The 16,986-nt window shown below is 38.5% G+C and overlaps 1 protein-coding gene across 2 annotated transcripts in view; it reads left to right on the forward strand.

Moving 5' to 3' along the window:
• UBR1 (ubiquitin protein ligase E3 component n-recognin 1) overlaps positions 1-16,986 on the forward strand; it is a 166,664-nt gene that overhangs the window by 12,011 nt on the left and 137,667 nt on the right. For both annotated transcript variants that reach the window (XM_080674650.1, XM_080674651.1), the window contains exons 2-4: positions 6,753-7,009; positions 10,472-10,550; positions 16,004-16,114. In XM_080674650.1, coding sequence (XP_080530776.1) covers positions 6,753-7,009; positions 10,472-10,550; positions 16,004-16,114 — 447 coding nt within the window. The remainder of the gene's footprint in view (positions 1-6,752; positions 7,010-10,471; positions 10,551-16,003; positions 16,115-16,986) is intronic.

Below are 16,986 nucleotides of genomic sequence, written 5' to 3' on the forward strand. Positions count from 1 at the left end.
AAGAATGGAAATTGACTGAGAGGAAATGTTTTGACAGGCTTAGAGACCCAATTATCAGATAGGCTAGGGTTTCCCTGTGGTGTAAGCCAGTGGTTGGCAAACTGCGGCTCGCAAGTCACATGCAGCTCGCGAGCCGCCGTTTGCCACTCTGTTGACTAATGAGTTTGCCGACCACTGCCTTAGGGAAAAACACTTAAAACCTGAAGTCAAAACTTCTGGGTAAGGGTAATGCCTTACACAGTGGTTGGCAAACTCATTAGTCAACAGAGCGGCAAACCCGCGAGCCACAGTTTGCCGACCACTGGTGTAAGCAGTTGAATTAGGGTTGTTTTCTTACGTTTATGAATCTGTCAAATGGTATTACAAGAAAACTTTGTATAACCAAAAGATTTCTTGGTGCTAGAGATGCTCCAATTACTAACCCAATACTTGCCACAGTAGAGCCTCCAGATGTTGTTACCACTTCAAAACAGAAGAATTAGAAAAAGAGTTATACACTATACTTAAAGTTTCTTTTTCAGAATGATGTTCGCGAACAAGCATCCAAGTAAGTCCCTGGGGATGAGGGAAATGTTAGGAATGTTTGGGAATTTAAATGATGTGAGAACTTGTTTTCAGAGAACAATTAGGAAAACCCTCCCTTAATTCCAGATGCTGAAAAAAAAATCTGGAGATTGAATAAAAAATTACTTATTTTATTCTTAAATTGGGAAAATTACTAAAAGCAATCAAACAAAACAAAAGTATCCTTTTTTAAAAAATATATATTTTATTGATTTTTTTACAGAGAGGAAGGGAGACATCAATGGGAGAGAAACATCAATCACAGCTGCTTCCTGCACGCCCCCCACTGGGGATGTGCCTGCAACCAAGGTACATGCCCTTGACCGGAATCGAACCCGGGACCCTTGAGTCCACAGGCTGATGCTCTATCCACTGAGCCAAACTGGTCAGGGCAAAAAAGTATCCTTCTTAATGTGTGGGATGATGCTCCAACCAACTGAGCCATCCAGCTGGGGCTGGAAGGCACAGGTTTTTTTGTTATTGTTGTTTGTTTTTTGTTTAATCCTCACCTGAGGATATTTCTCCATTGATTTTTAGAGAGAGTGGAAGGGGTTGGCGGAGGGTGGGGGGGGTAAGAGAGAGAGAGAGAGAGAGAGAGAGAGAGAGAGAGAGAGAGACATCAATGTGAGAGAGATCCATAGACTGGTTGCCTCCCAATGCTGAACTCACCTTGACTGGGGCCAGGGATTGAACCCATGACTCTTCCCTGCCTGGTCATCACTCCAACCACTTAGCCACACCAGCCAAGGTTGGAAGGCACAGTTTTTTAAAAGAGGTTTTAGTAAAATGTTTTAATTTTTATAATAAAAAATTATCCCCCTAATATGAAATCACTGTAAAGATATTATTCATAAGTAAGCAAACATACAAACAGATTCCATGAAAATATGCTAAAATCTCACTACCCACCACTGTTAACATTTTGGTATATATTCCCTCTGATTTCCCCCCATGTAAATACAATTAATATTTAAGCAAAACGAGACTTTATACATATTGCTCTGTAACCTACTTTACTGAACTATCCTATATAATTAAAGGCTAATATTCAAATTGTCCCCTCGGGAGTTTGACCAATCGGGAGTTCGACTGCCCGCTATGATGTGTGCTGACCATCAGGGGGCGTCATGTAACGAAGGAAAGCCCCGACCTGCCAGGCCTAGGGACCCTACCCGTGCACGAAATTCGTGCACCAGGCCTCTATTATTAATGCCTTTCTATATTAGTAAATAAACATCTTCAATATCAGTTTCTTTTCTGACCTTTTATTTTGGACTCATTTTATACTTATAGAAAACTTGAAAAAATAGCACAGACAGTTATTTTATATCTCTCACACCTATATCCACTAATGTTGGCATCCTATATAACCTTAGTATAGGTAATTATTAGGGTAAAGAAATTAATATTGATAATAACTAAACTACAGACCTTATTTGAAGTTTACCAGTTTTCCCACTAATGTTCTTTTTCTGTTCCAGGGTTTTATTTAGGATCCCACATTACATTTAGTATTTCTCCTTTATATCTTCCAGTCTGTGTCTCAGTTTCTTCATAGTCTCTTTCAGTTTGTAACAGTGTCTTGGTCTTTCTTTGTTTTTCATGACTGTGACACTTTTTTTTTTTTTAATATATTTTATTGACTTTTTACAGAGAGGAAGGGAGAGGGATAGAGAGTTAGAAACATCGATGAGAGAGAAACATCGATCAGCTGCCTCCTGCACACCTCCTATGGGGATGTGCCCGCAACCAAGGTACGTGCCCTTGACCGGAATCGAACCTGGGACCTTTCAGTCCGCAGGCTGACGCTCTATCCACTGAGCCAAACCGGTTTCGGCGACTGTGACACTTTAAAAAAATATATATATATATATATTTATTGATTTCAGAGAGGAAGGGAGAAATAGAAAGAAACATCACTGATGAGAAGGAATCATTGATTGGCTGCCTCCTGCACGCCCCCTACGGGGAACCAAGCCCAAAACCCGGGAAACCCCGGACATGTGCCCTGACCAGGAATCAAACCATGACCTCCTGGTTCATAGGTCAATGCTCAACCACTGAGCCACACTGGCTGGGTGACCTTGATACTTTTGAAGATTATTGAACAGTTATTTTGTACAATGATCCTCAATTTGAGTTTGATGTTTTTTCATGATTAGAATGAGGTTATACATTTTGGGCAAGAATAACACGAAAATGGTACCGTATTTTTCTCAGTGCTTCATATTAAGGGATCCTTGATATTAATATTTCTTATTAGTGATATTTATCTTAATCACTTGGTTAACTTGGTATCTGCAGGGTCTCTATACTTACTACTTTTCCCTTTCTAGTTAATAAATATCGTTAGGGAGATAATTTGAAACTATTTGGCGTTATTTTAAATATATCTTACAGATTTTTAAGAGCTTTTTTCTTAATTGCAAAAGTATTGACACTTGTTAGATTGTCTAAGTCAAGCAACATAACATTGTTTACTCTTTTTTTTATATATTTTTATTGCTTTCAGAGAGGAAGAGGGAAAAAGAGATAGAAACATCAATGATGAGAGAGAATCATTGATCAGCTGCCACCTGCACACTCCCTATTGGGGATCGAGCCCGCAACCTGGGCACGTGCCCTTGTCTGGAATCGAACCTGGGACCCTTTAGTCTGCAGGCTATCCACTGAGCCAAACCAGCTAGGGCAGTGGTCGCCGCTCTGTTGACTAATAAGTTTGCCGACCACTGACCTAGACTCTTGATTCCAATAATTACAGGCTGTTGTTGTTCCTTGTGATTAAGCCCCTATCTCAGTGGTCAGCAAACTCATTAGTCAACAGAGCGGCAAACTGCTGCTCGCGAGCCGCAGTTTTCCGACCACTGAGCTAGGGCAACATTGTTTACTCTTTGAATCCTCAGCAAAATTTATTTTGCTGAAATGGACCCAGACATGCTTATTGATTTTAGAAAGGGGAAAGGAGTGAGAGAGAGAAACATGAAACATCAATTGGTTGTCTTCTGCATGTGCCCCAACTGGGGATCAAACCCACAACCTAGTTACGTGCCTTGACCAGGAATCGAAACTGCTCCAACCAACTGAGCCACCCTGGCCAGGGCTTTATTTTATTTTTTTTTACCTACATTTTAATGGGTTTTGTAAGGTAATCTCATTGTAATTTTAATTTGCATTTTTATAATGACTAAAGATGTTGAGCATGCTTTCAGATGTAAATTAGCATGGCATAGCCTGGCAGGTGTTGCTCACTAGTTGAGTGTTGACCTATAAACCAGGAGGTCACAGTTCAATTCTCGGTTAGGGCACATGCCCAGGTTGCCGGCTCAATCCCCAGTGTGGGGCGTTCAGGAGGCAGCCGATCAATGATTCTCTCTCACCATTGATGTTTCTCTCTCTCTCTCTTCTCCTTTTCTCTCTGAAATCAATACAAATATATATATATATATATATATATATATATATATATATATATATTTTAAAAATAAGCATGGCATAGGAGCCATCTGTAACAGTTTCTTTTAAAGAACAGGTTTTACTTTTGATGAGGTCCAATTTATCTTTTTTTTTTCTTTGATGGTTAGTGCTTTTGTGTTCTAAAAACTTTGCAATCATTCATTTTGATCTCTCATTAAATGCATGGTTCCTTTAAAAAAAACTAAGACTGTGGGGAATGCTTTGTTTGTACAGCCTCTAACTGATAATAGAGTTAACTTTACACACCAAAAGTTAGCCATTCCAGAAGGGAAGGATAATTCTCACCTGCTACAGCTACTTTTCTTTTTTCCAGATATCTATGGTATATGTGGGCAATCACTTGTTTCCAAGACTTTTTTTTTTTAAATATATATTTCATTGATTTTTTACAGAGAGGAAGGGAGAGGGATAGAGAGTCAGAAACATCGATGAGAGAGAAACATCAATCAGCTGCCTTCTGCACACCTCCCACTGGGGATGTGCCCACAACCAAGGTACATGCCCTTGACCAGAATCAAACCTGGGACCTTTCAGTCCGCAGGCTGATGCTCCATCCACTAAGCCAAACCGGTCAGGACAAGACTTTTTTTCAATCACCCACTTTCCTTTTGTATTGGCAAAGGATAAAATAAGAATATATTGTAGGTCACTTTCTCTAAAATTATAGAACTGTGCTATTACTGGTGCCCCTAGAATTTTAAGAAGGAACTTATGAGGAGAAACCAAGATGGTGGCATAGGTAAACACCTATGCTGCTGCCTCGCACAACAATTTCAAAACTGCAACTGGAAGACAGAGCGGATATCGTCCAGAACCACCGGAAAGCGGGCTGAGTGGAAATTCTACAACTAGAAGGAAAGATAAAAGGACACTGAGACCCAGAGGAGCTGTGGAGGACAGAGGTGCGGAGAGAGGGCGGGCGGCTGAATATGCGGCTGGCTTACTCGCAGCGCCCGGAGAGGGCGGGCAGTAAGCACGCAGCTAGCTTTCTCGTTCGGGAGGGAAACAAAACCTCCCGACTGCACTGAAATCCAGTTCTGGGTGAGACTTTGGGTACCCAGACTCATTCGGGGAGAAACTGGACTATCTGGCAGGGGGCAAAACTCGAGGGCAGCCTTCTCTCAGAGGTGTGCGCAGCCATTGCCGCGGGACACTGAGACACAGGGGCCTCATAGGGCGGGGCTGACGGGAAGCCAAGGCTGTCTGCTCCACCCTGAGACTCCACCCATCCAAGCTGAGCACAGAAGCTCTCCCAGCAGAGACACAGCTGATCCTCACAGCCAATTGGCCTGGTGGTCAACTCCCCCTGTGATACTAACAACAATCTAGGCTTAACTACAACAAGACTGTGCACACAGCCCACAAAGGGGCCCACCAAGAGTGTCCACCTCAGGTAACTGGGGAAGCTGAGCCACTGGGCCATATAGGACACATACCACACAAAGCTACTCTACCAACTCAGGGAAGGAGTGAAAATGCGGAGACAAAGAAACAGATCACAAATGAAAGAACTGGAGGAAAGTAAACGACTGGATGTAGAGTTCAAAACCACGGTTATAAGGTTTTTCAAGAATTTCCTAGAAAAGGCCGATAAATTTAACAAGACCCTCGAGGATATGCAAAAGGATCAACTAGAAATTAAGCATACACTGACTGAAATAAAAAATATTATACAGAGACCTAAAAGCAGACTAGAGGATTGCAAGAACCAAGTCAAAGATTTGGAATACAAGAAGCAAAAAACACTCAACCGGAAAAGCAAAAAGAAAAAAGAATCGAAAAAGTTGAAGATAGTGTAAGGAGCCTCTGGGACAACTTCAAGCGTACCAACATCCGAATTATGGGGGTGCCAGAAGAAGAGAGAGAGCAAGATACTGAAAACCTATTTGAAGAAATAATGACTGAAAACTTCCCCTACCTGGTGAAAGAAATAGACTTACAAGTCCAGGAAGCGCAGAGAACCCCAAACAAAAGGAATCCAAAGAGGACCACACCAAGACACACCATAATTAAAATGCCAGGAGCAAAAGACAAAGAGAGAATCTTAAAAGCAGCAAGAGAAAAACAGTTAGTTACCTACAAGGGAGCACCCATATGATTGTCAGCTGATTTCTCAACAGAAACTATGCAGGCCAGAAGGGAGTGGCAAGAAATATTCAAAGTGATGAATAGCAAGAAACTATAACCAAGATTACTCTACCCAGCAAAGCTATCATTCAGAATGGAAGGTCAGATAAAGAGCTTCACAGATAAGAAAAAGCTAAAGGAGTTCATCACCACCAAACTAGAATTATATGAAATGATGAAAGGTATTCTTTAAGAAGAGGAAGAAGAAGAAAAAGATAAATATTATGAACAACAAATACACGTCTATCAACAAGTGAATCTAAAAACCAAGGGAATAAGAAATCTGATGAACAGTATTAACTGGTAAATATAATAGAATCAGGGGCATAGAAATGGAGTGGACTGACAATTCTTGGGGGAAAAGGGGAGTGGAGGGTGGGGGAAGAGACTGGACAAATATCGTACACCTATGGATGAGGACAGTGGCGGGGAGGTAAGGGCAGAGGGTGGGGTAGGAACCTGGTGGAGGGGAGCTATGGGGGGGAAAAAAAGAGGAACAATTGTAATAATCTGAACAATAAAGATTTATTAAATTTTTTTAAAAAAAGGAACTTATAACAAAGTCTACTCATTTTCTTTTCTTTCAGTGGTGGGATCAGCAAGTTGATTTTCATACTACTTTCTTGCACCATTTGGCACAATTGGTGCCTGAAATTTATTTTGCTGAAATGGACCCAGACTTGGAAAAGCAGGAGGAGAGTATACAAACATCAATATTCACTCCACTGGAATGGTATTTATTTGGAGAAGATCCAGATATTTGTTTAGAGAAATTAAAACATAGTGGAGCATTTCAACTCTGTGGGAAGGTTTTCAAAAGTGGAGAAACAACATATTCTTGTAGGTAAGAATTAGAAATTTACAGGATTGGTTATAATTACAGTATGGATATTTTGTACCTACTTCATGATGTACCTTTCTTGGTTTATTACTTGTGTAATCCTACTTAACTAACTTCCTTTTATTATGCACTTATACATCTCTTTTTGCTAGTATACTAGTAGCTTGTTTTTAAAATTTTTTTAAATTGATTTCAGAGAGGAAGGGAGAGGGAGAGAGATAGAAACATCAGTGATGAGAGGGAATCATTGATTGGCTGCCCCCCTATACTCCCCCAACTGGGAATCGAGCCCACAACCCGGGCATGTACCCTCAACAGGAATTAAACCCTGACCTCCTAGTTCATAGGTCGACACTCAACCACTGAGCCACGCCGCCCAGGCAGCTTGTTTTTTTAATATGACATAATTAAACAGTTTTCTCATTTTTTCTTCATGTTCTCCTAAAGTGTGCCTAAGTGATAGATTTTTGCCTTATTATGTAGTCCACATATTCTTAATTTGAAACCCTTGAGGCCAGGTGTATTTCAGAATTTTTAATACTTCCCTAGCAGAGTCAAGGCAGGATCTTATCATCAAATACAGCATTTTTGTAAGAAATCTATGAATATTCACAGCAAGTGGTATACATAGAATCTGTAGTTTCATGTTATTTCAGGTCAGTTTTTGCTACCAAGTGCGATTTGGTGCCAAAGGATTGCAGACCTGTAAGGGCAGAAAGAATTTCACTGGGTAAAGGAGGCCAGTGGTACGGAAACTAGAAACAGATTTAGGCTTTTACCCTTTGTGAAAGCAGTTGCCTTAAACATGGAAAACTTTTTCACTCCCTAATCCTGCCTGAAACGTTCAACTTTTAGATCTTAGCAGCACTTTTAGTTGTTCTTCTTTTTTCTCCTTTGATAGAGGTAATTTAGGTTAGGTTAGAAGTGTGACTTTTTAAACTTAATAAATACAGAAATTGTTTTTTGCTTTACTGTAATTCTAGGTTTCATATTTAGTTAATAGTTGTTTAGAACATACTATCTTTTTATCCAATTCTTTCATCAGGAAAAAGTCAGCTTATGTATTTTGTACACTATTTTGCTGTATAGCATGATATGGTTCATTTATCTTATGTATTTTTCAGCTGAAGCCCAATCAGTTTCAACTAAAGCATAGTAGACATTTGTAGACCCTATTTCTCCAAAAGTGTCATGGAGACATTTAAAAAATATATATGTTTTTATTGATGTTTTTAGAGAGAGAGGAAGGGTGAGGGAAACATCAATGAAAGAGAATCATCGATTGGCTGCCTCCTGCAGGCCCCTGTTGGGGATCTAGCCTGCAACTTGGGCATGTGCCCTAACCAGGATGAGCCATACTGGCTAGGGCACATGGAGGCATTTCAAATCGTCACAACTGAGGAAATGGTACTAGTGGGTAGAGACCAGGGTTGCTGCTTAAACATCCTACAATGCACAGGACAGTCTTCTCTATGTCTGACAACTATCTGGTTCAAAACTTCAGTACTGTTGAGGTTTAGAAATCCTGCTCTAAATAGGTCAGTAGATCATATACATTTTAGAGAACATTGTTAGGCAATTTTTATTTCCTATTACTCCTTTAATATTCATTTTTAAAACTTCCAATTCCATAACTTCAACTCCTTTTAAATAAAATATTTTAAAAATTAATTTTTCAGCCCTAGCTGGTTTAGCTCAGTGAATAGAGCATCAGCCTGTGGACTGAAGGTCCCAGGTTTAATTCTGGTCAAGGGCACATGCCTGTGTTGCGGGCTCGATCCCCAGTGGGGGGCATACAGGAGGCAGCTGACCAATGATTCTCTCTCATCACTGATGTTTCTATCTCTCTCTCCCTCTCTCTTCCTCTCTGAAATCAATAAAAAATTATTTTTTTAAAAAAATTAATTTTGCACTAATTTATAGCAGGTCCTCAAATAACATTTTGTTCAGTGTTGTTCATTATAATGATGAGATGCCATAGGAACTTAACTCTTGTTTATATCAATTAGCCTATTGTAAAATTATATTGGTCTGTGTGTTGTTGTTTTTAAAATCCTCACCTGAGGATATGTATTTTAAAATTGATTTTTAGAGAGAGAGAGAGAGACATTGATGTTAGAGAAAAATATCAATCGGTTGCCTCCCATACGTGCTTTGACTAGGGATTGAACCCTCAACCTAGGTATGTGCCCTGACTGGGAATTGAACCTCTGCAACCTTTTAGTGTACCAGATGATGTTCCAACTAACTGAACCACTCAGCCAGGGGTGAAATTGGTTTTGTTATATGTTGTTTCACTTAAAGTCAAAGAACCTATAGGTGATCTTAAGTGAGGACTTACTGTATATTATCCTCAGTGTTTTCCTGAAAATATTAAATAAAATAGTACATTTTAAAAGCTGTTTTTAGGCAAGAAATGAAGAGAGATTGAATTTCATTCATTCAATAAATATTAGTTCAATACCTAACATGTAGCAGGCACTGTTTTAAGGTGTTTGGGACATATCAATATCCTGTATAATAAAAGCATAATATGCTAAATGTCCGACCTATCAGTCCACGGTTCGGTCAACCACTCAATTAGTCGCTGTGATGCGCACTGACCACCAGGGGGCAGACCAGTAGGTTAGCTTGCTGCTGGGGTCTGTCCAATCGGGACTGGGTGATCAGGACTAGGCCAGAGGACTGGACACACCCTGGAGCCCTCCTGCGGTCCCTCCCCGGGTGGCCGGCCTCAATCGGCCAATCTTGACTGGGCAAGACTGCCCTGATCGGCCCTGATTGCCGGCCAGGCTGAGGGACCCCACGTGTGCATGAATTCGTGCACTGGGCCTCTAGTATAAAATAAATAGAAGGCTGGCCAGGTAGTTCAGTTGGTGACAGCATTGTCCTGATAACGAAGGTCACGGGTTCGGTCCCACATCAGGGCACATACAAGAATCAACCAATGCATGCAAAAATAAGTGGAACAAATCAGTGTTTCTCTCTTTCCCCCCCTTCCTCTCTCTCTAAAATCAATCAATAAAAAATTTAAAAAATAAATTGAAATTCCTGCCCTTAATTATGCTTACATTCTAATGACTTTTGTCTTTATCCAAGCTTTATTTACCATTGAACACCATTGAACAATCATTTTTTGTAAAGTGTTTGTAAATGTAATAGAGTAAGATGATTGCAAATAACTTTTTAAAGTTAATCAGCTTTTTATAAAACTAATTTTGAAGTGTATCTTAACAGTTTGAAACCATGTGCAAACTCAAAGTAATGAGAATGATTTAGGAAACAAAATGAAATATCCAAACTTAAACATTCAACTATGGCTAAAATTATTTGAAGTTTAGTTTTTGAAGCATTTTCATAATCAGTTTGTGGATCATATAGGAAACGCATGCACATTACATTATAGTCCTTAAGCATCAGTGGGAGTAATCTAAATTTTGGATTCTGATTTTTAATCTTTTTCAGGGATTGTGCAATTGATCCAACATGTGTACTATGTATGGACTGCTTCCAGAACAGTGTTCATAAAAATCATCGTTACAAGGTATGAAAATAGAGCCATAAAATATCTAGATTAGCAGGAATTTGTGGCCACCTAGTTCATATTCCTGACCAGTACTTGAATTCCTGCTATTACAGTTCGGATATGTGTACCTTTACTCTGATTAAACATATTATGTGATGGGACATCTATCTCAAGAGGTAGTCCCATACAATTTTTTGTGAGTATATCACATTTATACAGAAGATTGTATAAGGTATATGAACAGCTTAAAGAATAACTATAAAGCCAACACTCATGTAACCACTACTAAGGTCAAGAAATAAGACATGCCTGCTCTCAGAGGCCTCCTCCCATTTGTTCTTCCTGGATCACTATCTCTCACCTCTCACAATAACTTGTCCTTTATTTCCCTTTTAGCTTATCACTCAAATCATATTGAATAGTTTTATCTGGTTGGTTTTTTTTTGGTGTGTGTGTTTTTAAATATATATCTTATTGATTTCAGAGAGGAAGGAAGAGAGGGAGAGAGATAGAGACATCAGTGATGAGGGAGAATCATTGATTGACTACCTCCTGCACACCCCCACTGGGGATTGAGCCTTGACCAGCATGTGCCCTTGACCAGAATCTAACTCAGGACCCTTTAGTCCCCAGGCTGACACTCTATCCACTGAGCCAAACCAGTTAGGGCGAGTTTTATCTGTTTTTGAACTTTATATAGGTGGAGTCATACTGTATCTTTTTCCTTTTGAGTTGACTTCTTTCATTCAGCATTATGTGTATAGCTGTGATTTGTCCATTGACCTTATAATGCTCAGTAATCCATATTGTCTTATTGTGCTGTATATGGATAGTGCACATTGCTTATAATTTGTGATTATTATGAACAATTCTGCTATGAACATTCTTATTTGTGAGTTTTGGTATACATGTACAGTAGTTTTTCTGGGCTATTTATCTGGAATAGAATTGCTGAGTTCTAGAGTATATGAATCTTCAGTCATAATAGTTAACGTCAGACTGTTTTCCAAAGTGGTTATACCAATTTATGGCAGCAGTATATGAGAATTGCCATTGCTCCACATTTTTGCAAGATTTGGTATCTTTTTAATTTTAGCCAATCTGATGGTTATATAATAGTATCACATTGTGATCTTAATTTAATTTTCCTAATTACCAATGAGGTTGAGGGCTTTGTCCTTTCCTGTTACATTTTTAGACAACCTTGTAATTTTGAGCTAAAATATACTTCTCAAGTAATAGTATTGGTTCTTTACTGTGGGCTTAGACAGACATAATAACTGATGTTTCTTTTTGTATATTTTTAAAAAATCCTCACCCAAGGATATTTTTCCATTGCTTTTTGGGAGAGGAAAAGACAGAGAGAAATATCGACGTGAGAGAAACACATCGATTGGTTGCCTCCTGCACTTGTCCTGACCAGGGCCCAGGCAGGGGAGGAGCCTACTACCGAGGTACGTGCCCTTGACTGGAATCAAACCCAGGACCCTTCGGTCCACAGGCTGACACTCAATCCACTGGACGATTTAGTCCAGGACTGATGTTTTGGACATGTAACACGCCTAAAGTTTTATGTAGATTGTGTCTTCCATAGAGTTGAAAGTGCTGTTTATGTTTTTAGATTGGCCTAAATATTATTGCTTCAAGCTCAGGAAGTGCTGGGCTATAGATATAGGTTATAAATATTGTTATTATTGTGCACAAGGAAAAACAGATTGAGAAGCCTAGAATACAGTGTGGTTAAAATGTTTTCCCAAGATTACAAAGCTAATCACTGGTGGAATTTACATATTTCATCATTGGTTACACTCCTCAATTGTAACAAATGTACCACACTAATGCAAGTTCTTAATAATACAGGAAACACTGTAGGATTGGGGGAACAAGGGCTATATGTGAACTTGATATTTTCTGCTCAATTTTTCTTTAAACCAACTGCTCTAAAAAATAATTTTAGTTCTATTTTTTTTAGAGTGAACTTTTAAAGGTTCTTAATACATTTTGCCAAATTGCTATAGGAAATAACTATACCAAATGTAGTACTATCAGCAGTGCAGAAACCTGCAGGACCTGCAGAAACCTCTTAATAGAAACCTTATAACTGAACCCAACTTTTAAAATAATTTTATTGTCACTATTGAAATGAAATTATTTTATTGTTCTTAATGTTGTTTCTCTTACCTTATTTTGGAGTGGTGAATATGCATTGCTACTATACTTTGCTATCGTCCTGGATAAGAGGAACAAGGTCTTTGGCAATTTATTTTGCAGTCATTCTTGCTGACAGGACCAAGGTCTTTGATTTGAAGAGTAGAATAAATTTTAAGTAGCCAAGATCAGAATAATATGACTTTGATCAAGTAGAACCAAAATAGTAGCCAAGTTCATCTAACTAGGGTCTTCTTGTATCTTGGAAGTTAATACTGAAAACCAAGCCAGCTTGTAATCTTGGCACTCTTTTTTGGAACATAGTCTAGAGTCAATTAGAATAAACCTGGAGAAGAAAACAAAGCTCACTAACAATGTTCTTTTTTCTCTGTTCCACTTCTGTGTATGTCTTTATATTTACCAAATGATAGTGATGTATTTATATTTGTGTCTTTCATCCCTACCTGACTATAAGCTCTCCAGGACGAGGTCCAGATCTCATATACTTTATACCTCCTATGTATGTCATAATACTTGGGACATAGAGGCTTTCAACAAACGTGTGGAAATAAAGTGTTAGGATCAAAAGCACTAATCATAGGCAGAGCTGATAATATCTAAGATTTAATTATAAAAATAACTATCTGGGTCTATTTTAACATCAGCCTGTTATAATCTTACATGATGAGAATTTATATACATACTAGAGGCCTGGTGCACAAAATTCGTGCACTGGGGGTGGGGGGATCCCTCAGCCCAGCCTGCACCCTCGTGCAGTCCAGGACTCCTCAGGAGATTGGGCCTGATCCAGCAGGCGGACATCCCTCTTGCAATCTGGGATCCCTCACTCCTTACTGCCCGCCTGCTCACTGCTCCTTACCACTCGGCTTGCTGCTCCTTAGCACTGCGCGGAGGCGGGAGAGGCTCCTGCCACTGCTGCTGTGCTCACCAGTTGTGCACCCGGCTTCTGGCTGAGTGGCGCTCCCCCTGTGGGAGTGCACTGACTACCAGGAGGCAGCTCCTGCATTGAGTGTCTGCCCCCTCGTGGTCAGTATGCATCATAGCAACCAGTCATTCTGGTTGTTCCACCGTAACGGTCGCTTAGGCTTTTATTTTATATACGGTCGCTTAGGCTTTTATTTTATATACGGTCGCTTAGGCTTTTATTTTTTATATATATATATATATATATATATATATATATATATATATATATATATATATATATACACACACACACACACACACACACACACACACACACATATACACATACATACACACACACACACACACTAGAGGCCCGGTGCATGAATTTGTGCACCAGTGGGGTCCCTCAGTCTGGCCTGCGGGATTGGGTGGAAATGGGCTCTCCGACATCCCCCTGAGGGTTCCAGGATTGTGAGAGGGCACAGACCAGGCTGAAGGACCCCACCGGTGCACGATTGGGGCTGGGGAGGGTTGCAGGGGTTGGCCAGCCGGGGAAGAATTGTGGGAGGGCCCCAGGGTGTGTCCGGCTTGTCTCGCTCAGTCCTGATAGGCCGGAACCCAGCACCAAGCTAACCTACCAATCGGAGCATCTGCCCCCTGGTGGTTAGTGCACATCATAATTACTGGTCAACTGGTCGACTGTCTGCTCCCTAGTGGTCAATGCCTGTCATAGTGAGCAGTTGAGCTGCCTTAGCATATCATTAGCATATTATGCTTTGATTAGTTGAATGGACGACCAGACACTTAGCATTATTAGGCTTTTATTATATAGGAGGATTATCTTTGAAACACAACAGTGTTAAAAAATGTTTATTTACCTAGGCAGTATAATAAAACTTACCTTTAAAATTTCAAATAATACAGAAGAATATAAATAAAAATTATATTTGTCTTTCTGCCCCCATGTACTTTCTTTGTTAAACTAAACACACTTTACTGTACATCCTTACAGATCTTTTTTTATTTACAAACATGTATTTACAAACATGCACACAGACATACATATATTTGTATATTTAGAGAGGTATTTGTGTGTGTGTGTGTGTGTGTATAAAATGGGATCCTACTGTATATTCTATTTTGCAACTTGTTTTTAACAGTATATCCTGGGTATAATTCTATGTTGATACATATAATAATGTTCTTTTTCTCTGTTCCGTTCCTGTGTATGTCTCTATATTTACTAAATGACAATGATGTATTTATATTTGTGTCTCATCCCCACTCTTGCCTTATTTAATTGCCACATGTATTCCTTTGTGGGAATATATCATCATATATTTAACTCATCCACTTTGTATAAACAATTATATTGTTTTCAGTTTTCCACTGATCAACACAATTGAAGTGTACATATGTCTTTATTTTCATATAGTTCAGTGTATATATTCAAGAATGCCTAAGGCTAGATTCTTAGAGGTAGATTTTCTGGATTGAACAGTATGTGCATTTAAAATTTTGATAGATTTTTGCCTAATGTTGTTTTGTTTTTAATACATTTTTATTGATTTCAGAGAGAGGAAGGGAGATGGAGAGAGGGATACAAACATCAATGGTGAGAGAGAATCATTGATCAGCTGCCTCCTGCATGCCCCTACTGGGGACTGAGCCTTTAACCTGGGCATGTGCCCTGACACACTAAAAGGGCCCATGAGTAACTGAGAAAAACTCACCCAGTGTGATCAACTCCGAAATAATATCCTTTTACTGGGAATGTAAGTTAGCACAAACAACTCAAGAACAACATTAGGTACCCAGCCAGTGTGGCTCAGTTGTTGAGCATCGACCCATGAACCAGGAGGTCATGGTTCGATTCCCAGTCAGGGAATTCAAAATCAGGCCATTGTCATTCTCTATCTGGCTTAATATATTTTTGATAATTTTTTCTGCAAGAACTCTCAAAGGAAAAATGTAAACCATTTTAGTTGCTGTAAGATATCAAATAGATGAAAATACTTTTTACATTTCTTAAGTACAATATAAGTATCATTATAATTATTTTAAAATGTCTGTTTAATTAGAAATCTCATTACTTAAGCATTCTGGGAATTGTGTAGATTATTTTTTTGCACACGTCACAATCTGTTCTTCATTAGTACAAAAATTTTAAAACTATTATTTAAATATTAGTATATTTTAAAAATTTATCAAATTTGAAGGTCCATTTTTGTTGTGGTTAGTATTCAGGTTTTTTACATATCCAGTTTCTATTACATTAAATACAATTAAGGTAGAAGTATTAGAGAACATTTATTATTTGAGTTATCTGTGTCATTCTTCCTTGCTTTGTAATATGTTTTGAAATCAAGACAAACTCATTTTTCACTTATTAGATGCATACTTCAACTGGAGGAGGATTTTGTGACTGTGGAGACACAGAGGCATGGAAAACTGGCCCTTTTTGTATAAGTCATGAACCTGGAGCAGCAGCTACTACAAAAGAGGTAAGAATATTAGTTGTTGTTTTTTAAATAAAAAATGCTAACTACTTTAAGCTTGCTGAAATTAGATAGAAATAAATGTTTTGTGTATGGGTTAAACTGAATTCCACTGAGAATCCTAATAGTGAATTCATAATGAAAAGTTAACTCAGAATACTTTTTGTTAAGCAGTCAATTTCATAAGAGTGAACAATACATATTTAAGCCTAAAAGAACAAATGTAAGTAATTATTGTTAGAAGCCAAATGTAATAAATTAGGAAACGGTAGAACTGACACATAACTTTAATAATTACTTTCCTTAAAAAAAAGTCAACAAATTGATTATCCACTATACATCTTAATCAAGAATAAAAGAATTGAGCCAACTCAGATATAGATAATTAGAAAGGAAAATGAGGAAATAATGATACAATCATAGAAAGGGAATTGTAAAGATTATAAAAAACTCTTTAGATGTCAATAAATACATTTGAAAATGGATTACTTTATCAAACAGTATAAAATGCCAATTTATTAATAAACAGAACACTTGAACTATTTGTAAGCTTTGAAGAAATTCAGAAAATTGTCACGAGACAATACTTTTTTAAAAATGCCATGTTCAAATAGTTTCACAGAGGAATTCTTTTCAAAACTTCAAGAATAAAGAGTTTTTGTACTCTTTAAACTGTTCCAGATAACCCTAAAGCAGTGAACACCCCAAGGCCCAGATTTTGATCTCTTTAAGTACCATTTTCCATTAAATGCAATCAGGGATTGCTGTGAAAATATTAGATTCCAGGCCTTAGGGAATACATAAGCTTATAAGGATGGGTTTATGTCAAAAGAAGAACACAACTTGAAAGGACTTCCATTGACCTGAGTTGGACAATT

This window comes from Plecotus auritus (genome assembly GCF_963455305.1).
Source record: "Plecotus auritus genome assembly, chromosome: 1".
NCBI lineage: Eukaryota > Metazoa > Chordata > Mammalia > Chiroptera > Vespertilionidae > Plecotus > Plecotus auritus.